The sequence below is a fragment of the Cydia strobilella genome, chromosome 3 (genome assembly GCF_947568885.1).
Source record: "Cydia strobilella chromosome 3, ilCydStro3.1, whole genome shotgun sequence".
Taxonomy (NCBI): Eukaryota; Metazoa; Arthropoda; class Insecta; order Lepidoptera; family Tortricidae; genus Cydia; species Cydia strobilella.
The window spans coordinates 21,473,199-21,500,485 of NC_086043.1; the positions used below are offsets into that span (position 1 = coordinate 21,473,199).

A 27,287-nucleotide genomic window follows, 5' to 3' on the forward strand; every position below is an offset into this window, starting at 1 on the left:
CGTGTTTTTAATTTTGCCGCATTGCGTATGTTCTGTCCCTCACGGTCGCACGGGTGCACATCTATATAAAATACTAGGTGTATGGTCTAGGTACTTCAGTGTATGGTGGCGCCAGGGACCGGACAACCCTTTTCGCGATAAAACCCTTTCAATGGGCGACACTTAAACACGGCTAACACATTGAAAGACTTTCCCTTTTGAACTGCAAGCCCATTCATACCCTTACCTTTGACTAACCCTTACCGAAAAGCTAACCAAAAATAAGGCTAGCTCTTAATAAGGGTTACCCTTATCTTTAAGCGCTTTTTATAAAGGTTTCTATTTGCGTGAAAGAGACAGGATTAGTATATATCTACGGTAGTGTATGAAAAGGAAAGAAAATACGTGCTAGTCAAAGAACGCCGCCGTCGCCGCCGACGATCGCTCGGATTCGAAGTAATGTGTGCTTTATGAACAAGGTAGACGACTTAAATTAGCACGCATATATGCTAAAAGGGAAGCCCTTTATAAGGCTAACCCTTATAAGCAATATGCAAGGTGGTGGTGAGCGGCTGATAAGTTGTAAGGGTATTTGGGCTACCGATTACTCAAATGTGGTAGCTTTATATAAGGGTTTTTAAAAGCAAAACAAAGGGTTTTGTCTGGCAAAGGGTATGGTGAGTTAAGCCTTATGCAATACCCTTATAAAACCCCTATAAGGGATAGCGGGCCGGTCCCTGGGTGGCGCCGCCTATTTACTGTTTTTTGATGGACACTTCATATATAGAGATTGACATCCTTTTTATTTTTATACCATCCATAGGTATAGGTATGGCCACGAAATTTAAAGTCACGCACACAACAACACAATAATGTAATGACAGCGAGATTTTGAAATTAGTATTCTTATTTCGTACCGATAGCAAGTTGAAACCGCCAACTGCAAGATGGACCAAGAAGTTTCTTCAAGGTTTTATTTAACTTTTTTAGGGTTCCGTACCCAAAGGGTAAAAACGGGACCCAATTATTATTTATTTATTATTATTACTAAGACTTCGCTGTCCGTCCGTCTGTCACCAGGCTGTATCTCATGAATCGTGGTAGCTAGACAGTTGAAATTTTCATATATCTGAACACGCCTCTGTTGTAAGGGCGCTAGAATGCGTGTTCAGATATTTTTGAGCACCTCGGCCGCTCCGATATATCTCATGGCGACTGTACAAACTGCCGCCATCAGTTCTCATCAGACAAATTACCTCCAAGCTGAACGAAAAATAGAATTTTTCACGAAAAATAGAATTTATCTGCTTCTGCACATATTACATGTCCTAGTATATGGGATAGACGTATTAGGCGAATTTGGTGGACATTACAGGCTAGCATATGGGGCATTCCACGAGAATATACCATTTAAAATTTTCGCGTTTTGAACATATATTAAATCACATTTAAATTCGCGATAGACCCGATTTTAAATGTGATTTAATATTCCACGAGAATGTCCCTTACGAAATGCTTTTGCCTTGTATGGCAGCTAATTCAATTAAATCCGTAAAGCTCGAGAATATACTGTCAATTTCTTAGCAAATTCATGAAATATTACCAGACCCAATATCATTTTCTCAGCCTTTTCAGAACTATTAGAAGAACGGCATTTCGTAAGGGACATTCTCGTGGAATGCACTATATATATCGGGATAAAGCGGCTTGGAGAGCACTGGTGAAGTGTCTACAGTCGAGTCACGTCAATCATGAGGATACGACAAAGAAGAGAGAGAGATTCTAGTATAAAAATAAAATTTTAAGGCAGAACGAAAATAGATGCTTTAATTTACATTAAAATTCCTATAATATATGACAATACAATAGACAAAGATAACAATACAAATTAGACACTAAACAGGATCCCTAATACTCAACAGATTGATATGACGAGTGGTTTTACACAAGATAAAACAAGTACCTAGGACATTTTTTTTAAATGTCAGAATCAGAAAAAATACCTCAAACCTTATCTTAGACATAGAGTAAACAGAATTACAGATCAGACACAGAAAATTAAAAAAAAAACTAGGTAATACATTGGTTAGACAGCCTGGCGTCGGTTTTCAAACTGTGATTACTTTTCCAATTTTTCCTTCGGCTTGTAAGCCGCTCTGAAATGAGTCCCCTCATGGCTACCGCTTCAAAAATGAATTCTAAAGGCAGTTATTACGTAGCCGTCCCGGAGGTCAATTCTGCTCTAGCAATTTGTTATGGTTTTCATCTTACTTTGATACGAGTTTGGTCTTATCATCTCACGCGCCCTAATGTGCGACTGCAATGCCTTGATATATATGAGCTTACCCCGGAGTTTTGGATATGGATCGGATGTTTCTAGAAACAAAAACGTCACTTCTGAGTCTTCTGACACTGACATATAATTTGAAATTTTTGACGTATATTAAAGTTCGAATCAGGCCGTTCGTGTGTTTATATCTTTGTTTATTTGAAAAAAGTTACCAAACTATGAATTAATAACTATTGAATTAACTTACGCATTAAGTCAAAACAATCTAATTTATGTCAAAAATGCCTTACATCCTTTTTATAAAAGAGCTGATCTTCAAACTGCTGGATCAAATTCTATCAAACACAAGCTAAGAACCACCGCAAGGAAACTCGCTTTCACGTAAAACAAACCGTATCGGAATCGGTCCATCCGTTAAAGAACTACGATGCCACAGACAGACAGTTCAGTCACAGAATAAGTAATAGTATCATACAGAACGGCCACGCACCGCCCCGCCCCGACTCGAATTAACTCCCCCCGCGACAGCAGATTGACGGCCGTTTGCCGGCCGCTCAGTACTATTTTTAAGCAACACACAGACGCATGCCGCGTGTACAGACGTGCCGTTCACACAAAGAAACGCAAGTGATTTTTGATGTATAGCGTGTCCGCCCTGTGGTTCAGTCAGACAGGCAGACATTGTCGTCAAACATATAACACCCCTCTTATTGAGTCGGGGTCAAATGTGCTTAGAAATGTTTTCTGTTTTTGATGTTGTAGATGGGTGTCGTACCTGGGGGTTTTCAGAAAAGTAGTAGTAGTAGTAGTAAACTCTTTATTGTACAAATATACACATTAAAAATTACATGGTACAAATAATAAGATGTACAAAGGCGAACTTATCCCTATGAGGGATCTCTTCCAGTTAACCTTTGAGTAGATGAGAGGAGAAAGTGAAAAGAGGGTGACAAATGTAGCAAAATGTACAACAAGGTACCAGAAAGATAAAGGATATAAATACATACAAAATTAATAGGATAAACATATAATATATTACACAAAAAGGAATGGGGAAAATACACTAAAAATTGGAAAAAAGTAGAAAAATATAAAGCAACATACAATACAAATATAGGCACATTAGTCAATCAGATAACCACAGCTTCTTTAACCTCTCCTTGAACGACGCAAGCGATTGCGCCTGTCTGAGCGAAACTGGCAGCTCATTCCACAGCTTCACTGAACGCACTGCGAAGGACTTGTTGTATCCACGAGATTTGTGAGAGGGGATGGCAAGTGATAAATTCGCGCTAGAACGGAGACGGTGGCCACTGCCTTCAGCCAGAAATTGAAATTTTTGAGAGAGGTATACAGGAGAAGAAGGTGTAAAAAGAACATTGAAGAGAAGAGAAAGAGTGTGAAGATCTCTGCGGCGGCGGATTGGAAGCCAATTGAGTTTATGACGGTAGTAAGATACATGATCGAACTTCCGTAGGCCGAAAATGAATCTTATACAGACATTCTGTAAGCGCTCTAACTTGTCCAAGAGCTCTTCTGTCATGTCAAGATTCACAGCGTCGCCGTAGTCGAGTAAAGGCAGTAACAGAGAGCGAGCGAGCATGGCTTTGGTGTCAAGTGGAAGAAAGTTCTGCAGGCGCCTTAAAGAATGGAGCGATCCAAACAGCTTTTTGCTCAATTCAGTGACATGAGGCGCCCAGGAAAGTGTCTGATCCATGGTGACCCCTAGATTTCTGACAGTGGGTGAGAAAGGAATTGGTATACCATCAAAGAAAATTCTAGGTGCCACCTGCTCAGACAATTTGGAGATGTAATAAGGACTTCCAAAAACGATCGCTTGCGACTTCATGGCGTTGACTTTCAACCCGAAAGATGAAGCCCACAAACAGACGGATTCTAAGTCGGCGTTAATTTGGCTTACGAGGGAATCGAAATCGTCAAGGTTGGCAGCTGAATAAATTTGCAGATCATCTGCGTAAAGGTGGTAGCAAGATTTTAAAGACTTAGTAATGTTATTTATGAAAATGGAGAAAAGCAATGGAGAGAGAATACCCCCCTGGGGGACGCCAGAAGAAAGTTCACACCAATCAGAAAGATTATCGTCAACTCGAACCCTCTGACGCCTCCCAAAGAGATAGCTGCGAAACCAGGACAATGAAGTGGGTGAAACATTAAAATGATTTAAAAAGGCTAAGAGAATGTCGAAATCAACTGTGTTGAATGCGCTGCTAAAGTCCAAGAGAACCAAAATTGTGATTTTTTTGAAAAATGGTACCATTTACTTTTTTTCGAAAAACCATCAACTTTTGGGTTATTTAGACTCAGAATCACGAGTACTATTTTGAATGAGACTAAGAAAAAAGAGTTCCGTAGGTTTTCATACATTGCGTGTCAGTTTTGTAACGGTCCATCCATACAAAATGTAGATGCGTTACAAAACTAATACTTTTTTGGGGACATTTTTTTTTTCTTTTTAAATCGATAGTCCTCTTTATTCTAAGTAGAAATATCCCAAAAGTTTATGGTTTGAAAACAAGTAGTACACTTTTAAGTAAAAATACCTACCTACAGTACCTACCTATTTTTTATTGTAAAACGTTCCCGGCTTTCCGCACCTAAACCCCCGGGGTATGCTTACGCGACGACTTCTGATTTCATTTTGTAAGCACCAATCAGCGTTAATGGCTTACGCTGATTGGTGCAGCGGCGCACGCTGACTCAAAATCATATTAAAATAAGATGGAACCCATATTAGTAAGGGAAGTACTTGTGCCGAAATATATGGAGCAGTAGGGTCAAGGAGGGAACAGTGGCTCGGTAGGAAAAGGCCGGGTACAGTGGCTCACTCAACCTATTTTCAGCACGTGAGAGGCGACATTTGGGCGACTGAGCCACTGTTCGAGCTGAGCCACTGTTTCCGCCTTGACCCTATGCACTTTTGTCTCAGGCAACGCCGCTTAGCACGATTGTTCCTTAGTTCATACTTAGCTGATCTAATGCCCTAGCTAAGAAATTAACTCTTTGCCCCCAAAAAGGGAGGGGGAAGAATCGGTTCTGGCGGTCTAGTTTGCGCTGTATTTCTACATTCGTATAAATTATTAGGGACGAAAAATTATAAATAAAATAAATTACAAATAAATATGCAAAGAAAGATAAAAAGATAAAGAAAGTTTATTATTCAAGTATGCATATTATATTGCGCTTATGAACGTCAAATAAAGCTACGCCGGCTCTAACCCTACACCTATGCCCCGAGCAGATTTAAATCCACCCTCAATTGGAGGATAGTATCCCAATATGGGACCGGCAACATACTCGGTGAGACAAAAAAAATTAAAAACAGAATCGGCCTGTAACGTTGCGTCCCTTTCACCAAAAAGCCTAATCCATCCCTTTTTACAGGTTTTTGCTCAACTTTCTTCCTTAATTGGGAATTTTTAAGCATGGACGGTCGTGTAAACGAGGCCGGGGAAAGCGGGATTCTGTTATATGTGTATTTGTGGCATATATAACAAGTCAAACGAAAAAGGGTGGAAAAGGAGATATATTATGTCCATTATCAGTTTTTATTTATGACTCAAATCTGTGGGCATAGCAGTGCCCCCGCCATGTGAGGCAACACAAAGAGGCACGGCCGTACCATCCTTTTCTCGAAGCCATTCAGGCCATTTTCAACGTCCTGTAATTGTGTGCTGGCTAAAGCTAGAACCCTGAATTTCCGGTGATATATAGGGGATAATATGATTTAAATATATTCCCAATAACATTCAATTTGAACTTGTAGTTTAAGAATTATTGCATGTCAAAGTTCCTTAGTTTTGTCACTGACACACTCACTCACCGATCATCATAATTCTAAGGTACTTCTAGTAGACCAACAAGGTTCAAATTCTAAATATAATTTAATGTTTGGTGTATGAAAGTCGGATTTCACCTCCGTATGGAGTCAGCACTCTCAGCGTTTTATAATTAAAGTAACACATATTGAGAACAAATATCACTTTTCAAAAGAAATCTGGCATAGAAACACAAGTCTTCATGTGTCGTTTAACTGAAACCTTACAAGAGACATTACGGCTTCAGTATTATGTCTCGGTTATTAGCCAGCTCTCCCCTTAGCAGTATTGTATAGATAAAATACAAATTTTGATTAAAATTTCATTCAGGGGGCGTAGCCAAGGTCACAATCGTTAAGGGCGTAAATCCAACAAATTAAAAGAGAGCAAAAGATTTAGCCGCGCGAACCTTAAGAATAAGAATAAGAATAATAACCTTGCGACGGCTGATATGACCATTCCGCGGGTTTTAAATGTTTTCACCTCAATAACTGTAAATGTATTTCTGTTTAAAAATTTGTTCGTCAGATACCTCGGCTATATCGCTAACATCTACTTAAAAATTAAATTAATATAAAATAAAACTATATTAAAAATAAATTAAAGCTAAATATAAAAAGAAAAACTATAGAAAAAGAAAATTTTATACCGAAGTTATCGCTAACTATTTTATACTAAAATTATACTGGTGTACAGGGTAACGATAAAAAACTAAACATTGAGACATGTTTTCGTTCAAATGGTATTTACTTTTATTAAGACGTGTATAAATACAATATAACTCAAAACTTGAAATTATTCGTTAGTTATAACCTACAACTTGCCTTAGTTGTTTGTAATTGTTGAAGTTATGAAAGATAATTCAAACTAATAAATCACTAACCTAATTAAAATAGAAAAGTTTACTGGTCTTTACCAGCAATTAAACTCAAAAACTTCCGTAACACGAAGGGTTATATTTGTCTTTGACTGCATCAGTATCGATTATATTGTCTCCCTCCGCCGAACTCACTGAGCATTCATAAAAGGTTCAAAATTAGGACACGGGAATGAGTGGTCGACGCAAAGGGATTGCGAGCAGGGCTTCATCATCATCATCATCATGTCAGCCGATAGACGTCCACTGCTGGACATAGGCCTCCCCCAAGGCTCGCCACTCCGACCGATCCTGTGCCGCTCGCAACCACCGAATTCCCGCGACCTTCACCAGGTCGTCGCTCCATCTTGTTGGAGGCCTACCGGCCTACCGGCCTACGAGCAGGGCTTAAAAATCTTAAAATATTATATTTAACCCTTGGAGCGCCCTAGTATCACACAGCAGTAGCACACACCAGTACGCCCTGTTATTGTACTAATTAGTATAGGAGTTCCATACTACTGTGACACTGGGGCGCTCGACGAAGATATACAAGAACTGCTCGTTTCAAGATATAAGATAAGATAAAGAAAATATTATTTAAAACGTTTTGAAACTAGTAACGTAATATCTAAACTGTAAACTCAAGGAAGATTTAAACGAAGACCGACCCATATACGGCGCGATTCGAGAAACGAATTAGCTCCATGCATGAATTTATTTTTATTTTTGGATTCATAATTTATATCGTTGGAACACCGGAAATGATAAAAATACTTTTGTAAACCTTAACATTATTTTATTAAAAAATATTTAAAATGTTGAAAATTTTTGAGCGGTTGAAACGCTCATAATTTTTGGCGCGAATTCGACAGAGCGTGATGACGTCACACGTTGGGCGGCCCAACTGACGTTTGCTACTAATGACACTAATCTGTCGAACGCGTGACGTCACGTGGCGTTTCGAGCGTTTCGCTCACTAGCTTTTCGCGGGCATATTTTTGTACTTTTTATTTATAATTTTAAGTGATTAAATGGTAATTTAAAAACGGAAATGCATTTGTACCATGATATAACGGTAACAAACATCCGAATAAAACATATTTCGTTCAAATATAAACTTCATGCATGAGGCTAATTAGAGATTCACTAGATGTGAAATAGAGTAAAGATATGTGACATTTCACGGCAAAAGGTACCAAATTATTGCGGCGCTATGCGACGTAAGCGCCATCCAATATTAATTGGAGCGGCGTTAATAATAGCGTAAGCTCCAACCCCCATATCGTCGGCCTAAATCGCAAACCTCGTAACTCAATCTGACCAAATTTTACAGGAGGCACAAAAAACTTCATTACCAAAAATTTTGCATGAAGACTTACTTAGTATTTTTTTAGATAATGTGAAGTTAAATTTAGCCATCAGATTGTTAAAACCTATTTTTTTTTAAATCACCTGAACCTGGAAAATTTGGAGTTACGAGTTTTTCTTCAAAATTTCTGGAAAGCTAATCGGGAGTTAAGAGTTTTGCTATAAAAATCCGTAAAAATAGAGGATAATCTTTTGATCTCAACAAGGTAATTGTGGATTAAAAAAAAATAACTTGCAAATTAAAAAAATATTTATTAAACTTAAAAACAGAAAAGCCTCCTCTGGCTTCACACGTTAAAGTGGGAGTACAGAATTGCAGCGAGTGGGTAGTAGGATCCCATGGTTTTGGTAGCCGGAATCACCTATGATTCCGGCTTAGGGCAAATGCTTGTCAACTTCCTCGAGAGAGGGGCTTTTCTTGATGAATTCGTTCTTCAACCATTCTAGGGCATTTATTTGTGTGATGAGCACAGAATAGATATTTGTTCCTAAGTCATGGGTGTTTTCTATATATTTAAGTATTTATATATTATATATATCGTTGTCTGAGTACCCATAACACAAGCCTCCTTGGGCTTACCGTGGGACTTAGTCAATCTGTGTAAGAATGTCCTATAATATTTATTTATTTATTCAAGACAAAGCTCCAAAGGAAGTGGACATGGCGGAGCCCAGATACTATGACAAAAAATGAGAACAATTTCATCGAAACCGACAAAAAGCATATATATTCAGAGACGTCTCAGTGATCAACAGGTTCAACACCGGTAGTGATCACCGACTTGTTAGAGGCTCTCTGAATACAACCATAAGCTCGAACGTGTCCGTTTGATAAGTCCAGGCTCCGACTTCCGACCTAGGCTGCTCCAAACCATGGTAGGATCTGAAGCATTTCAGTCGAACCTGGAGAATCGATTCGCTGCCGTGGAAAGCACAAATGCCGTTGACATAAACCAGACCCTCAAAAATGTGGCTGGAATCCTCAGGAAAGAAGGTATGAGATCTTGCGAAATACAGCGTAAAGCCGGGAGGTCGAAGCTTTCAGAGGAAACCCTCAGGCTCATAATGGAACGACGGGAAAGACCCACCTGCCAAGTGGCAGAAGAAGAAGGAAGGGAGGGAGGGTGGAAGAAATCTTCACAGCGACGGGCTCTAAACAAGAAGATCGGCAAACTAGTACGACGTGACTTCCGGTGCTCCAATACACGCTTCATTGAGCAAGCAATTGGGGGTCAAAAGTTTTTGTCCAGTCCCTTGGAAGAAGCCACCTGACGAAGTTGACCACAACTGATGGGGCTGTTGTGTCCTCCCGGTCGGGGATTCTCTCTGAAATCAAATCCTTCTATAGCCTACGCTTCGCACGCATCTCAGTCAGATCCCGAAATGAGGACTGTAGAGCCACATTGATCCACACACATTTTATGCGGCAAAGCTTCTGGTTTATGATGAGCGGTTCTCATGACGATGAGCCGATTTCGTGGCTTGAAAAGCGATTTTTTTGTGTCCACAAGGTGCCTCCAGAGGCAAGCTCTTGAAACTAGTTGCCAGCAGAAAACCACGTATCTAATCTTCATGAGTAAAGATCCACGCGAAGCAAACCTCGTATGTCCATGGCATGCAACCAAACGACATTTTCAATAGTCTAATGTGTTTAAATATGATAAATATCTATTAAGAATAAACAATCAGTAAAATCGTAGTACCTTATTACGCATACCTGTTATTCAGCACCCGTTTTCTTCCTAAATATTTACGCAAAACTGACGAGCTGTCACAACGCCATCGCAAACTGTACTGATGGGAGTGGCGGCGGGGGGAGATACGAGGTATTTCTTTTACAAAAATGGCGGTCGGGAGTTGCGAGGTTTTCTATTTTGCTTTTTAAACGTAAACGGTTTATTTTTGGTATTTAAGAGTTTTGCCGTTAGATGCGTTCAGAATAGTACTATCTAAAAGTGTCAAAACATGATTTTCAAAAAAAATGGAGTTACGAGGTATGCGATTTAGGCCGACGATATGGTACCTTTACCCGTGGGACGTCACATATCTTGACTATTTCGTATCTAGTGAATCTCTAATTCATTTCCCGAATCGCACCATTTTAGTCTTAACCTGTTCCACTTTTACTTACAGGCGTTGCGAACCTTTTCAATTCGCACTGAAAAGAGGTAATTAGGAAAAACCGGTTTCCTTAATTTTAAATGGCACTAGTCCCCTAATTAGAAACCATAATAAGCACCGTAATTATGATGTAACATCATGTTGGGTTACGAAATAAAATATTTTGAAACAGTGTTAATATCCCTTAAAATTTAATAAGCTTATCTTTGCTTAATCCAATGTTTTATATGAAAATGGTATTATACTGAAATCATTCAACATGGGGGTTTATCGAAGGATCGCTTTTGTGCTGATTTTGATTATTCTAGATGAAATGTACTCAAATATTTTGAAATACGGTGTTTTTCTACTATTACGACTAAATCGTAAGCGTAAACTGGGGTTACTTCGAATCGCGGGAAAACATTGTACAAATATTTTTGAGAAATTGAGAATTGATTTTGGAATGCAAGCTTAAGGCCCCGTAGGTTTGTGTTCTTGTCTCACTCTCACTGAGCGTAAGCGTGAGTGAGATGGATATGATGTTTTTGAATTTTAATTTGTCGTGAGTTTTAACACAAAAAAAGCCATGAGTTCCCTCAAAAATAAAATTGCGCATTTTTAGAAGCAATTTATATATTTTTCTCTTTTGTGCAAAATTTGTTACATTTTTTTTAAGTGCGTCTTAGACCTATGTGACGTTTTCAATCAAAAGGTACCACATTTTCGCTTACCATAAGGACGAAAATTGCTAGTATCTACACGAAAAACCTGTCACAGCGACCTAATGGCAAGCGACAATGTGGTACCTTTTGCTTGAAAACGACACCTATGTTGACCTTAATTCCTATATCGACCGACCGCGAACGCTGTAAAAGGTTCAAATAGTAGGGATGTATTTTAAATAAATCAAACTCGATATAATCAGTTCATATAATTTGATTTTAATTACCTAATTAATACTTACTTGATTTACGTAATTAATAAACTTACTAACGAAGCACAAGACAGTAGCCCCTAAAAAAATCACCCTTAAGGCCAAATAAGGTATAAATGATGGGCCACGGTCGCGTGGTAAAAACCTGTAAGGATATAATTACCGTATTGTAACAGTGGCATGACTATTTGTCATTTGTACCTGTTTGGTATTTTGATTACTATCTTTCCGTTTAAATCATTGTTATTACAGATTGTATGCTTACAATGAGGTTAACTACGAAATCATGCCGATTTGAATTTGTTTTACATCGATGTCATTATCACAATACATACATTACTAAGGTACAGCATTACGCATTACGCATTACGGTAATGGCATTTATTTTATGTGATGAGCACAGATATTTGTTCCTGAGTCATGGGTGTTTTCTATGTATTTAAGTATTTATATATTATATATATCGTTGTCTGAGTACCCATAACACAAGCCTCCTTGGGCTTACCGTGGGACTTAGTCAATCTATTTATTTATTTTACTATACCCCTTTTTTAGGGTTCCGTAGTTAATTAGGAACCCATATAGTTTCGCCATGTCCGTCTGTCAGTCTGTCCATCTGTCTGTCTGTCCGAGGCTTTGCTCCGTGATCGTTAGTGCTACAAAGCTGCAATTTGGCATGGATATGTCGCAGTAAGATAGATAAAGCCGTTATATAGTTTTTTTATTATGTGATAGTCAGCAAACGAGCAGACGAGCCGCCTGATGGGAAGCAGTCATCGTCGCCCATGGACGTAAGCAACATCACAGGAGCCACTTAAGCATTGCCGACCCTTGAGAACCCTAAATACCCGCTTCTTGAAGAATCCCATGTCGTAGCACAAAGGAAATACCTCAGGAGGCAACTCATTCCACATTCTGCACGTTCTGGGAAGAAACGAGCGGGATGCCCGCTTATTCATGGTGTGCCATGTGTCTAAGAAGTGAGGATGAGCTTTGCTCCTTTGGCGGATATAATTATATATATAATTATAATGTATACATTGTTACCCGCTTTCATAAACAAACGAAGTTTTATTATAAAACGTGACCAATATTCATTAAATTTAGCTGCTTTCGTATTAAAATACTAACTGAAACGATATGCTCAATATGATTACTTAGGTGTGAACAACTAGATAACAATAAAAAAATTTAATTATACGCTTTACAATATTAGTTGCCAACTCATTATTTTAAACGCCAACCTATCACTTAGGTCCCTATAATTTTTTTGGGTTTTTTAATAATATGACGCTTATGTTTGAGGCTAATATAAATTTATTGGCAGCCAAATTATATTATTATATGCCCAATGAAAGTTCCTGTTTAATATTTCAGCTGCCTGAATAATAATAAGCCTTTAGCATTTTGGTATAAATAAATTTGTAAACACAAATTTCTATTGCTCATGAATAAATTGCAAATTAAATATGTAAATTTATTTATCGTTCAGTCTATAAAGATATTTAGGCCTCATAATTAAATTAATTAACTAAAATATTGGTATTTACGATACACTTTTGGAAGGTAACCTTCTCTTTTCTGAAAATACGTTAAATTAATACCTATATTATTATAACGTAACAATAACTAATTAAACAAGGCTCTGTTAATCTGTTATAATTCCAATATAGTTCATAAATAGCAAATATATTTACTGGCGAAAGCTGTATTCAGAATCGCGAATTATGGTATCATAAATTGTATCGTTGGAGATAAGTAATTCCATATTTAGGAATAAGATTTATTTTATTTTTTATAAAAAAAAATATAGGCGAAGTTTGGGACGGGTGGCGAAGTTAGGTTATTTTAGAATTACAGTTTTAAATTTTAAAACTATTTTACACGTTCGCGGACGCTCAGTCACGCCAGTTGGACACCTAAATTTTGTATGGAAATCGCTTAAATGATGTGCCATTTTCAACCAAAAGGGTACTTATTGTCGCTTGTCAGTAAGGCGCTATTTCCATATAGCTTTAATTAGAAATCAACCTTATCGACAAGCGACAATGTGGTACCTTTTGGTTGAAAACGTCACAAATTGTGATTAATATCATAAAACCGATTTTTTTGTTACAAACCGACCTGTAGGCCGGTGTTCGCAGTCCCAATTTTTAGGCTTCTGTAACTCAAAAGGAAAAAACGGAACCCTTATAGGATCACTAGTGCGTCTGTCTGTCCGTCTGTCACAGCCTATTTTCTCCAAAACTACTGGACCAATTAAGTTGAAATTTTGTATACATATGCATGTTTATGACCCAAAGACGGACATGTAACGTAAACAAATTAATTTTGGGGGGTAAATGAGAAAATTTAAAAATAAAGTTTTTCAAACTATATTGTGTTACATATCAAATGAAAGAGCTCATTATGGGAATTTCAAATATAATTTTACTTTAATGTTAGGATAAACAATTTAGAAGTTATTCAAAAAAATAGGCAAAAAATTACCATTCCCTTCCCCCCCCCCCTTATCTCCGAAACTAATGGATCTGAAATTTTGAAATAAATACACAAAATAGATCTTTACCTATAGATTACAGGAAAACCTATTAGAAATTGTAGTCAAGCGGGAGTCGGGCTTAATTACTTAGTTTTTGATCCGACCCAAACTCAAGTTTCATATAAAAAATACATTGTTTAAATTGTGTTATGTACGGAACCCTTGGAACGCGAGTCCGACTCGCACTTGGCCGGTTTTTATGTAAGAAGTAACAAAATAATTATTTCCTGTTATGCAAACATTTCTTTCAGTGTATCAAATTGGCATCGCATCATACGTTACTAAACAAGCGTCCTATTTGGGAGAAGAGGGCATATATTAGCCCCGGGCAGTTACAGTAGAGTTATTCCACGTCTATTAGCAGTAATAATTACAGGATCCCGTACTAATTAGAAACATGGCACGTGTACAGTACGTTGTACTGGTTACGATTAAGTAAATTATGAACTTAGACCGGTGTTTCGGAGACAGAAACGTACCAATGGTGCTGATGATGCTCTGCTGACCGATTTCGGCCACAGCGACTATGTGCTCTGGAGTAGGCAATTTCTAATTCGCGTTATTAGCGTGTAGCTGATCCGCTCTCTGGTGCGCCCTTAGGTGGCTCAGTGGTAATGATTAATTAAGGTATCTCAAGTGTTAGCAATTGTCATTTCTGAATCATAATAAAAAAAACTTTATTTCAGATCAAAAGCGATCCATATTTTGTTAGTAACATTTTAGCCTTACAAATGTAATTAATCCTTGAAGTAAAATTGTTAATTAAGAGTGTTAGTTAATTCATTATCCATCTAATAATCTATGATTTATTTTAGCAACTGTAAATATCCAACATCTCATGACATTCTGAAAATAATAAATATTTCATCGAATAATATTTTAGATAATAATTATAGTCAAACCGATTTCAATGAATACCTATATAATCCGTATTTTTTGACATTTAGGTTTTTATTCTAGAAAGTTTCTAGACTAGTATTTTTTATGCAATTTTGGTGTTCGACGATCCCTTTGACAAATTCTTATTATTAAGTTTGACATATCTAAAATAATTCAATGTTTTTAAGATAATAACTGCATTAATAAAAGTGACATTTTCAACCAAAAGGTACCACATTGTCGCTTATCCATAAGGTTGATTTCAAATTGAAGCTATATGGAAATAGCGCCGTTTCACGCCGTATTGACAACCGACAATTAGTACCCTTTCGAGAATGGCACAAGTTGCTCTGATATTTAGCTTAAGGTAAGGTTTAGGTTTAGGTTTGTAAAACTTGGCAATTTAAAAGTGCTTGTTGCTAGGCCTATATTTGAATAAAGAATATTTTGACTCTTGACTCTATAATATTAGAAATTACATAACCGTCTTGTGTCGCGTTGGTTCCAAGGCAGAGTACCTACTTTATATGCGTCTGTTTGGCCGCATAGTCCACACTAGTAGTAACTATTTATTAATCTGTGGCACTAACCGAAACAGCAGCCTTAAGGATGAATCACGTTAGACCGGGCCGAGTCCAGGCCGGAGCTTCCGGCGCTTACTTTTCTATGACATGGCAGGTGAACACGTGATGCTTTCCATAGAAAACGAAGCGCCGGAAGCTCCGGCCCGGACACGGCCCGGTCTAACGTGAGTCATCCTTTACGATACGAAAATGTCAAAATCAAGCATTCGCACATCCTTTTACAAAATTTTAATGAAACAAATAAAGTTTAATGAAACAAATGAAGTAGCAGCTTTAATTTACACGAACCCCGCACAATGTACGAACTACAAAGCGGTGCATCCGCAAACATTCTGACAAATTAAACATCCAACATCCTCAACTCATTTCAATCAAAAAACCACTTCGCTTCGCACTGGCTGCAGGACGTGGATTGCTTTCCACTAGATACGGCTTAGGAATGAAAACTCCGGAAAAAAAAATGTTTTTTTCGGGAATTTTACAAAATTTCTTTCTTTTCGGTTTTTTACTTTTCAGTTCTATTCAGAAAAATTTAATACGTCACACACAATGCCACTGATGAGTGATGACAGTGTCAATGCCATAAACAAACACATTAGACATGCAACCTTAACCTATCTGTTTAAATTCCTAATATACTTAATATTGAAAACTACAGTTTTGAAAAAAACTTGGTTTTTTCAGCTTTATTCTTTTATTCGGAAGTATTGTAACTGAAATTTGCATTGTTTTTTTCGAAAGAAACTTGAAAAAAACGAGCCGTTTTGAAATTTTCCCGGTTTTTTCAACGCTAATACGGCTTCGTAAAGTATGAACAAAATTTCTACTTTTTTAATCAGAGATGATTATTCTTCCTCATTGATAAAGACTTGCAGGCCAATTACAGTTAAACTGATATCAGAAAAATGTCTAACTGATGTCATTTAAATATCGCGCATTTCGCTCGTACTTGTCCGTATATATGTACTGGTGCGAGCGAGACCGTCGAAGACATCTGTGAAGCGAAGCAAGTGCTGTGCCTGTGCCAGTGCCAGTGCCAGTGCCCTTGGGATCGTCGGCACATATGTACCTCACCGGAGAGGGCATGAAACCGGCAAGAAGACCCGTAGATATAACGAGAATCCTGAGTGTTTTAAATCGATACGAGTTGCGAATTACCTATTCGCACATGTATCGTACAAAGCCTTACAGTACATATGTCCCTTTAAATTTTTGACATAGGCACGGTAAGTGCTTATTCCCGCACTAGTGCGGGAAAGTAGCACTATTATGTACTGTAAACTAATTACATTAGTGCCCAGTGCAACAGCTCCATCTAGTGGCAAGCATTGATCTGCAAAATTAAACCTCAACTCCATACAGCGGCGGTCCCAGTTGGCGAACTATCTCGAACTTCGCCAAAGTGGGTGAAGTTGGGGGCTGTCCGGGAGTTTCCTGGATCGCCCACCTGCGCTCTGGGGACGTTTTTACTCGATTTCGGTTGCTAAGCGTTCTCTGTCCATCCCTCTCCACCGAACCGGGTTCATGGCTGGTGGTCACGGTCAGGACTCTTTTTTTACTGATTAGTCCGTTTAACAGGCCAATCCGAACGTGCACTAATATCAGAATGACATCTACTGTCCGCGCGCCAACTCCGTGCATTCGGAGGGCGCGGAAGTGGGAGGGTGTGCGCCGCGCCCGTACGTACAAAATGACACCACTCTGTCATGACGCCCAACATTCCTAACATTTCTCAGCCGTGCACGGAATTCGCGCGCGGACAGTAACTAATGCCATTCAGTTATCGTTCATTTCGCTCGTACATGTACTTATTGGTGCGAGAGAGACGCACGATAACTAAATAACATGATTCAAATATCATTCTGATGTCAGATGTACGATAGAATTCGTGAGTCATTGAAGCAAGCGAGGATTTTACCCTCCAACTCGAATATCGCCGCTATACTTACTCAACCTCGTATCTGCAACACTCATTTGATGACAAAAACACCCGTATTCCGAATGAAAGAAAAGCGACATTTCTATCAAATGATTGTTGCAGATACGAGGTTAAGTAAGTTTTTTTTTTAGTCGTAAGTATGTAGTTGAGTAAGTATAGCGACGATATAAGCCCTTTAGGGAGTGTTAGTTGTCAAGCGTCCAGGTGCTGCTGACAGGGGATAGTGAAGCTATATATTCAAACTTCTCAAACTGTCAAAGTAAGTTTGGGAATCTTTTATTTGTGGTCGCATTGTGAGAAAGCTATCGCTTATTGACAGGACTGTAGACAGTGATTTTTTCGGTTTTTCCTGTTGTGATATTACTGTATTAAAACTATGATAAATACTTTATTTTTCAGTATTTAAGTAATAATAATTATCTTAACGGGGAGTATGTTTAAGAAATACACGAAAAAAGTGTACAATTTTTTTGATGAAGTTGCAGTAAAAAAAAAAAACTATTTCAAAAAAAAAAGAAATTACAAAATCTACTCTAAGACTTAGCCTAATCTACACTCTAATAGATTGTACGCTAAGTATGGTCTTATTTCTAATATTTCTATTATATATTAGTAAGGCCTATCCAGACGGGGAAAATGTTTTGCCAATCTGATTAAATTGTCCGATAAAATCAGGCTGTGCGGACGCAAACGCCAAATATGGCTCGCCGAATTTGACCTCCGATTATGACCAATATTACCGATAAAATAGGGTGAGGACGCAAGAATCCCAATTTGTGACCTAGTATTCGCGTTTGGGGGCATTTTTTTAATTTAGAGCGCTCAAATATTACCATAAATTTAAAATTGGTGAAAGTGGCCAAATTGGCGATTGTCTGGCCTGTAGTGTTTGATTTAAGCATTCCATATTCAAAATGTAAAAAACGTTCGGTTTTTGCAATCTTAATTTACTTAATGGCTTAGCCACCTACCACTTACTTACCTACTTATTACTTACTCAAGTACTTTATTACCTACATGCATTTTTATTAACGGTATCGATACACGAAGGTCAATTCAATTGAAACATAACTATACAAGTCCATATTATTCTATTAGGCGGCCTAATCAGTACCTTATAAAAATGAAAATTTATTTATTTATTTATTTAGGCAACAAACAGTCATATACAAAAATGATGTTATAATAAGCAATGTGTTAATAGACCTTGAGTGTATTGACACATTGCTGATTATTACATACCAATATATACCCGTCACACACAATATGTGAGAGTGTATTAAGAATAAGGAGTTTTCAAGATATTTATCGATGTGAGAGACAGACGACCAAGGTCGCATAGTTGCAATCGCATCACAAGGGTTGCTGTTTATCTTTTTGGTACCGAACCCTAAAAATAACCTAACTTACGACTTTTTATCTAACAAGTTAGAACATACACGTGTTTATCTATTTAAATAAAACATCTACTTTTAACACCTCACCTGTTTTAAATCTGCCTCGCGTCTGACACGTTTCATTTTCGAGATCTGTTTCTTGTATCCGAAAATATCCACGAAACACCTAAAAAACCTGTCAAAACTGAACAGTCACAAACATCATTATATACAAGCTAACGTTAAAAAAACCGGTCAAGTGCGAGTCGGACTCGCGCACGAAGGGTTCCGTACCATTACGCAAAAAAACGGCAAAATAATCACGTTTGTTGTATGGGAGCCCCACTTAAATATTTATTCTATTCTGTTTTTAGTATTTGTTGTTATAGCGGCAACAGAAATACATCATCTGTGAAGATTTTAACTGTCTAGCTATCATGGTTCATGAGAATAGATACAGCCTGGTGACAGACAGACAGACAGACAGACAGACAGATAGACAGACAGATAGACAGACAGACAGACAGACAAACAGACAGACAGACAGACAGACAGACAGACAGACGGACAGACGGACAGTCTTAGTAATAGGGTCCCGTTTTTACCCTTTGGGTACGAAACCCTAAAAACGACCTTGTGTCTCAGAGGCGTGTAATATATTTTTGGAATGTTCAGGCCAATTCCAGTTGTAGTTATTCGATATAATACTGATCTGTCAATGTCACAAGTGACATTTCTTCAAGCAAAAACGTCAAACATATAAATGTAATTTACACAAAATGAAATCCGCATTCATATTTTTAGAGTTCCGTACCCAAAGGTTAAAGCCGGCCAAGTGCGACTCGGACTCGCGCACGAAGTGTTCCGTACAATTACGCAAAAAACAGCAAAAAAATCACGTCTGTCTGTCTGTCCGTCTGTCACCAGGCTGTATCTCATGAACCGTGATAGCTGCTAGACAGTTGAAATTTTCACAGCTGATATATTTCTGTTGCCGCTATAACAACAAAACAAATACGAAAAACAGAATAAAAGAATTAGTTAAGTGGGGCTCCCATACAACAAACGTGATTTTAGGCCGTATTTTGCTTAATGGTATGGAACCCTTCGTGCGCGAGTCCGACTCGCACTTGGCCGGGTTTTTATTGGTTTTTTTATTATCGTAAATCTGCCGCCAGACTCCCTGTACTAAGCAACACTTAAACGACTAGGTATTCAAAGACCTTATCACTTTCCAATAAAGTTTACTTTCAGTTAACCGCAAACGATGGTAGTAATAAATAACTACATGTGTCTCTCTGACAGTTGACTGTCGTGTCGTTGGCGGACTAAGAATGATTAGGAGCAGATTTGTAAAACGAGCCGCTCTAATTGCAACCTTAGTGTATTAAACTTAAAGCTCAAATATTGCAGTGAAAAGTTTTAGCGGACGATTCAATGAAAACGAGCGTGGGCAAAAACTGTGGGTGTCAATGAATTCTGTGAAATGCTTTGCTTTATGTAATTACTAATTACGATATTTACTTATTGTTGACCACCGGAAATAGTTTTGAGACCTGTCATTTCAATACGCGTTTTGTCAAAAAGTGACATTTTTGACACAAAATATATTTTATTGATGTTATAAGCGTGGAACAATATACACATAGCACATTACACAGAGACTAATTTGCATATAATATTTCATCTTTTTAGGGTTCCGTACCCAAAGGGTAAAAACGGAACCCTATTACTAAGACTCCGCTGTCCGTCTGTCCGTCTGTCTGTCACCAGGCTGTATCTCATGAACCGTGATAGCTAGACAGTTGAAATTTTCACAGATGATATAACAACAAATACTAAAAAGTACGGAACCCTCAGCGCGCGAGTCCGACTCGCACTTGGCCGGTTTTTTTTAAATTGGTATTTGCGTTATTTAACATCTCACCGCAACCGTGCAACTTCCAAAGGTTCAATAAAATTTTTGTTTAGTTTCCCAAAAAGTAGGCACGTAGTGCTCCCAGCCAAGTCCCGCCAACTCGAACTTCGCTCGCTATAATTACTTGTAGGTGAACTTGCCGTTATTTCCGTTCACGGCTGTTTCACGGGCTCAGGCAATCCAGTGTACTGTGGCCTCCTTACTTGGATTCATCATTTAAATGCCAATGCACCGAAATTCCATTTCGTATTTTTAAAGTCTTACTTTTTAGGGTTCCGTACCCAAAGGGTAAAAACGGGACCCTATTACTAAGACTCCGCTGTCCGTCTGTCCGTCTGCCTGTCTGTCACCAGGCTGTATCTCATAAACCGTGATAGCTGGATAGTTGAAATTTTCACAGATGATGTATTTCTGTTGCCGCTATAACCACAAATACTAAAAAGTACGGAACACTCGGTGCGCGAGTCCGACTCGCACTTGGCCGGTTTTTATGTGAAACGTGAGTGAAAAAATCCGGGGTCTGATCAAAAACTAAAGAAGTCCGACTCACGCTTGACTGCATATTTCTAATAGGTTTTCCTGTGATCTATAGGTAAAGAACTATTTTGTGTATTTTTTTCAAAATTTTAGACCCAGTAGTTTCGGAGATAAAGAGGGGGAATGGTAATCTTTTGCCTATTTTCTTAAATAACTTCTAAACTATTTATTTTAAAATTACAAGAAAAATATATTTGAGATTCTCACAACGAGCTCTTTCTGAGTTTTAAAAACTTTATTTTTTAATTTTCTCATTTACTTATCCCCAAAGGTGGGATGTTTAAATTCATTTGTTTACGTCACATGTCCGTATTTGGGTCACAAACTTACATGTGTGTACCAAATTTCAATTTAATTGGTCCAGTAGTTTCGGAGAAAATAGGCTATGACAGACGGACAGACAGACAGATCCTATAAGGGTTCCGTTTTTCCTTTTGAGGTACGGAACCCTAAAAAGGAATATTACCCCGGGTATCGGGTTCACTTCACATAGCGCTCGGCAAGCAGTTGAAATCAACTTTTTGTAAACTCAAACAACGTGAGTAATGAGCAAAAATAAACGTTATTGAGCGGTATATTTTCAACGTTCGTTTAAGTGTTTTTTTATATTGGGTTTTAAAGAGATAATTACTGTTAAAGTTTTCCTTTGGTAAACAATATCGTCTGTTGTGAAATAATTATGTAAAACAAATGTTTTATCAAGAAAAAGATTCGAATTCTGTTAAAAAGGTTCGCTTATGTAAAGGCAGATATTGGGGGCTTGGCAACACATCTATACTGGAAATATTTTACATGTTAAACAACTTTGTACCTATGATATTTTCGTAATCAAGGAAAACTCGACCGACTCGAAAAGTCTTAGCCGAAAAAATCAACCGTAGCTATTTAAGACATGATAAAAATTCAGATTTTAGGAGGAAAGGATCTTCATTTGGGGCATTTTTATTAAAAGGCACCTTATTGTCGATGGAGCTTACGCCGCACAGCGTCGCGCAGCATTGTATTTATTTCGGAGTATCGTTAGTAATGGCGTAAGCGCCATCTACAATAATCCCTTTTTATAGAAAATACCACATTTACTCTCATAACAGTGACGTGCCGCCTTTTTATTACGGAGATCTTGGATATAATATTAGCTTAAGGAACAAAGCAAGACTGCTTCTGTCCAGTATAAAGTAGCCTCGAGTTACGCATAGTTGTCATAGATCTCAAGGTCAAAGTTCACTGGTTCACCTAAAAGTTAGATGTGTCTTAGATGAGAATACACGGCCTTGAGAATGTTACACGGGTAGTTGAATAATATTTTTATAATACCATTATACCACAAAAGATGGCTGACATGGTCGGCTGGCCGCACAATGGACCTTATTACGATGTCTTTGTGATGAAAATCGCAAGTCATAATTACCAGCTCCTTTGTGTGGGATGCTAATAAGCTTTGCTATTTTAGGATGAGAGATATCGATCGTGCGTTTTCGCGATGCGATTTTTTTTTATATTTGGTAAATTTATTCAAACCGTTTACCGTCGCCAAAAGATCTACAACACCGGTGGGGTTGCAAATGCGTTGCCGGCCTTTGAGATGGGAGTACGCTCTTTTCTTGAAGGTTTGAAGGTCGTATCAATCCGGAAATATCGCAAGCAAAAGTTCATTCAACAGAAACCCTAGTCAATATAATCTGTGCTCTGGTGTACTGTCCGCGCGCCAATTCCGTGCATTCGGAGGTCGAGGAAGTGGGGGGGGGGGTATGCGCCGCACCCGTACGTACAAAATGACACCACTCTCTCATGACGCCCAACATTCCTAACATTCCTCAGCCGTGCACGTTATATCTATTTTTGTATGGGATTTAGAACAGCGCTCCAAGCGGGACGTTTTGGAAACTCAAAATCCTATACAAAAGGAGACCTAACGCAAACGCGTACGTCACGTCACGCTATCGAATGTACACTAGAGGTACTGAAACGTTCATAGTAAAAGTTCCGTATTTTACTATTACAATAAATATTAACGAATAATATTTGAATCAGTCTCTCGTTAACCAAGACCGCTGTAAAGGATTCAAAACGTCGGGATGTATTTTGCTTCATTAGAGCCACAACGCGATTACACGATGTGAGATCGTCGTGTCTCAGTTAAAATTATTTTAGGAATCCAATTACTTACTCAATATTACATCTCCAATTCTCCATCGAAACAAAAGGAAATTTTTATTAACCCTTAATTTGGCAAAAACCACGCAAAGCCGTGAGTTCAAAGACAGTGGAACCTCGGTAAGTCAAATCTATCCCCTTCGCTTAATAGCCCAAAATCCCTATAACTCGAAATATTTACCTCATTAAAACCAAAAGTAACCAACGATTCCCTTCACTTTGATCTAGTAAAATGCTATCCCCTTCGCTTGATACCCCAAAATCCCTATAACTCGAAATATTTACCTCATTAAAACCAAGTAACCAACGATAATGATTCCCTTCACGTTGATCTAGTATACAATTTTTACCTCCATAATAGTACTTTCTTCACATCTGAACTCCTTCGTGAAGGAACCCAGTGCTCAAAGACATTCGTAACAAGCTTATAACACGTGAGAAATGCGACCCGTAAAGGTCCGAAAGGTCACTAAATCACATCACCCCGCAATACTGTACGGGAGAGGCTAATATTCAATATCTGAGCGCGATATCATCAAATTTCAAACGATATTGGGTCAGTAAAGTCCTGAAACAATGTTCCCATTGCTGGCAGAAACAGCGAAGATTCGCCTCAGGGGAACCAGTTAAAATTTAAGTTAAAAGTAACTTCAACATGATTAAAAATGAGGCCTTTCACTTCGACTTGGCTGTCTAGTCGCCAAGTCGAGCAAAACAAAGAGGCACGACTGTACCATCCTTTTCTCGAAGCCACTCAGGCCATTTTCAACGTACTGTAATTTTGTGATAGCTAAAGCTAGAACCCTGAATTTACAATGACGTATATATAGAGCATAACATGATTTAGATATATTCTCAATAACATGTAATTTGAACATGTAGGTTAAGAAATATTCCACGTCAAAGTTCCTTAGTTTTGTCACTGCCACACTCACTCTCGATCATCATAATTCTAAGGTACTTCTAGCAGACCCACAAGCTCCAAATTTGAAACGTAATTAGTTTTTAACCCACCATTTCCTATTTTTAATTTGAACCTTGTTGCATTAATTGGGATACATTTTCTTTGTTTAAGAAAGCCCTAAAACAAAATAAACGATACTTTATTTATTTAAGAAAGGTTCAAATTAGGTTGCAACGGAGTGACATTGTAATGCACATTGCTGGGTCTTAGGAGGTTATTAAGCAAAGCTTGAGCGACGGTCCAGGTAGCACAGTAGCTGTATAGCAGCCGAATAATGTCTCGGTAACAGCAAGTAACAGGTATTGCTGTTACCCAGACATTATTCGGCTGCTATACAGCTACTGTGCTACCTGGGGGGGCGGTGTACAGTAATAAGCTACAATTAGGACTTGTAAAATGATGGTGGCCTATGTCAAACAGTGCGACGAATAAAGGATTACGAGATTGACAGATCTTGAGGCCACCTTATACTATATTATCCAAAAATTTGACTCCCGTGCCTGCGCTACTGATAAAAACACACGGGTCGAACTCTGAACAGCAATGTTCCCAAGTTTTTACGATTAAGTAAATTTTATCGAATTTATTCATGCAACCCGGTCCGCCCCGCGTTTTTCAATTTCAATAAAGATCGGAGTGCCAAGAAAGTTTTCGGATAAAACAATTTACGAATTATCATATTACGTGTCCGTCTGCTGTGACGCAATTTGGTCACATTGAAATGGCACTTAGTAAATTACATGCACGCGAGCCCCTTTATGCGGGATCTATTTCATTACGTTTATAGCGACATTAGTGATACTACGTGATTTGTGTAGTAGGATGACCGCTTCCGCCCTTTCCGAGGGTGAACATGTGGAAACCAAGTTGTTAAGGTTATAAATGACACCTTCAAAAGTTTCACTTAAGAGTAGGTCAAAACGAAACTCGTTTTTAGAAGAAGTTAATTTGTATCATTTATTTAACAATATGCCGAAACAATAATAGATAATGAATTATCGTTCTCTGAATAGATTTTTAAAAAGAATATCGAAACGATTAATGTGCAAATTTGACATTATAAGAAATCGGCATTTTGCAACATATATTTTAAATATTATGTTTCAAAAGTGATACGGTGAGTGTTATGATGTACTATTTAACGAAATAAATGCTTTTTGATTAGATTTTGATTTAAAAGTGCCTTTTATAGGTGTTTAGCCTGAAAATATGGTTTATGCCATTTCTTTATAGGTATCGGACACAACCTTACATGTTTTATATTTATTTTGAAATAAGATATTTATAACCAAACTTGCTCTTACCAATCATTGTCGTCATCTTTTCTCCCACATATAAGCAACATTTAAAGCTAATAATAACCAACTAAACCACACTAACCTGGAGAGAAGTGTGTCAGCAGCAGCAGCGCGAGCGCCGCGCCGCGGCACCGTTCGCGCATCGCTTCACCGCCACATGCCCGGTCACTACACTAACTCACTCGCGCACTTGGCTCGCAGCTCTACACGGCACGGCACCTGCAACAACATGGGTAACATTATATGGGGCATTTTCTATGAAAAGGGACCTTATTGTCGATGGCGCTTACGCCGCGCAGTGTCGCGCGGCATTGTATTTATATCGGAGCATCGTTTATAATGGCGTAAGCGCCATCGACAATAAGGTCCCTTTTTATAGAAAATACCACATATCATTATTTCAAGCATAATAATTAAGAGCGTAAAGCCAGGAAATCAGAAAGGAACAAAAGAATAGGCACGCCGCGCGAAACTTGCGACGTGCTGGCCCGCCGAGTTTGTTGCCGATGCCGGTCCCATATTGGGATACCCTCCTCCAATTGAGGGAGGATTTAAATCTTCTCAGGGCATAGGTGTAGGGTTAGAGCCGGCACAACTTTATTTGAATAGCTAGCGTAGCTTCAGTGGAAGTAAAGTAATGGCTCTGTGAGCTGTAGACCTCGCGAGCATAACTTAAAACCAAAAACACTTAAAATTTCCAGAAAATTAATCGGAAAAAATAGTACATTTCGATGCTAGTGCGGAAAGCATGTCATTACTTCACGAATACCGAGATATGGCAAGACTCGGGACGAGTGAAGAATGACATTTCTGCACGTGTATCGAACGACGTTTTTTAATACAGTTGCGAAAAAATAAGAAAAGCAACAAGTAAGGAAAGGAATACGAATTATTAATTCTGTGACATCATTGACATTGACATTATGAAGAGGTGTTTTTCTAGCTTTTATTCGACTAGACTAGATTTTTATTGAACCCATTTCAATTAGTTTTTTTTTTCAAATGCATGTTCTATAAGACAGAAACAGTTGTAAATATTAAAACATTGTACTATTATTACCTAAATATAGTTATAATATTGAATGTTGCCTTTGGAAACTTAAAACATTCTTGCAGTAAGAAAATACGCCTCTTCTTTGACAGACGTTCCGTTCCATTCAGACAACTTATTAAGAACGGTTTTTCAACATTAAAAAATAAACGTGTTTATAATACTTATAATGATGAAGAGGTAAGTAATAAAATATGCATATTTTTCGTATTCTTACATTAATAGTAGGTTTTTATGTTGATTACGACGTTTAAAGGAAACTAATATTAACACTCATCAATAAGTAGTCATGAATTGAAACAAGTAAAAATTTAAAAAAATTGGAAAAGTAAAAAGCACTAGTTCGCGAAAACCAACTTTCCGCACGCTAAACAGCCACGAAAAGTAGCACTTTTTGAGCAACTGTATTAGAAAATCTATTTAAACATAGTCTGCAAGATCAAAATTTATTTATGTGTAAACATAGGTTAAATATAGATCTTATACAATAATTTATGTTTCACTATGTTTTGCCATTTGGCGTACAAATATAATCAAGAAGAGATGGAGCATGCACTATTTATAACATGATGTCAAATGAAAATAGTATCTTAAATGTCAAACAAAAATAAGAGCGTACTTAAAACTAAAACAACTTAAATTCAAAACATGTCCAGTAAATACTCCATTATCGAAT

At 38.0% G+C, this 27,287-nt stretch overlaps 1 protein-coding gene across 1 annotated transcript in view; it reads right to left on the minus strand.

Moving 5' to 3' along the window:
* LOC134756100 (zwei Ig domain protein zig-8-like) overlaps window positions 1-27,287 on the minus strand; it is a 660,767-nt gene that overhangs the window by 558,931 nt on the left and 74,549 nt on the right. The window contains exon 2 of the mRNA XM_063692913.1: window positions 25,643-25,779. Coding sequence (XP_063548983.1) covers window positions 25,643-25,703 — 61 coding nt within the window. The 5' untranslated portion in view covers window positions 25,704-25,779. The remainder of the gene's footprint in view (window positions 1-25,642; window positions 25,780-27,287) is intronic.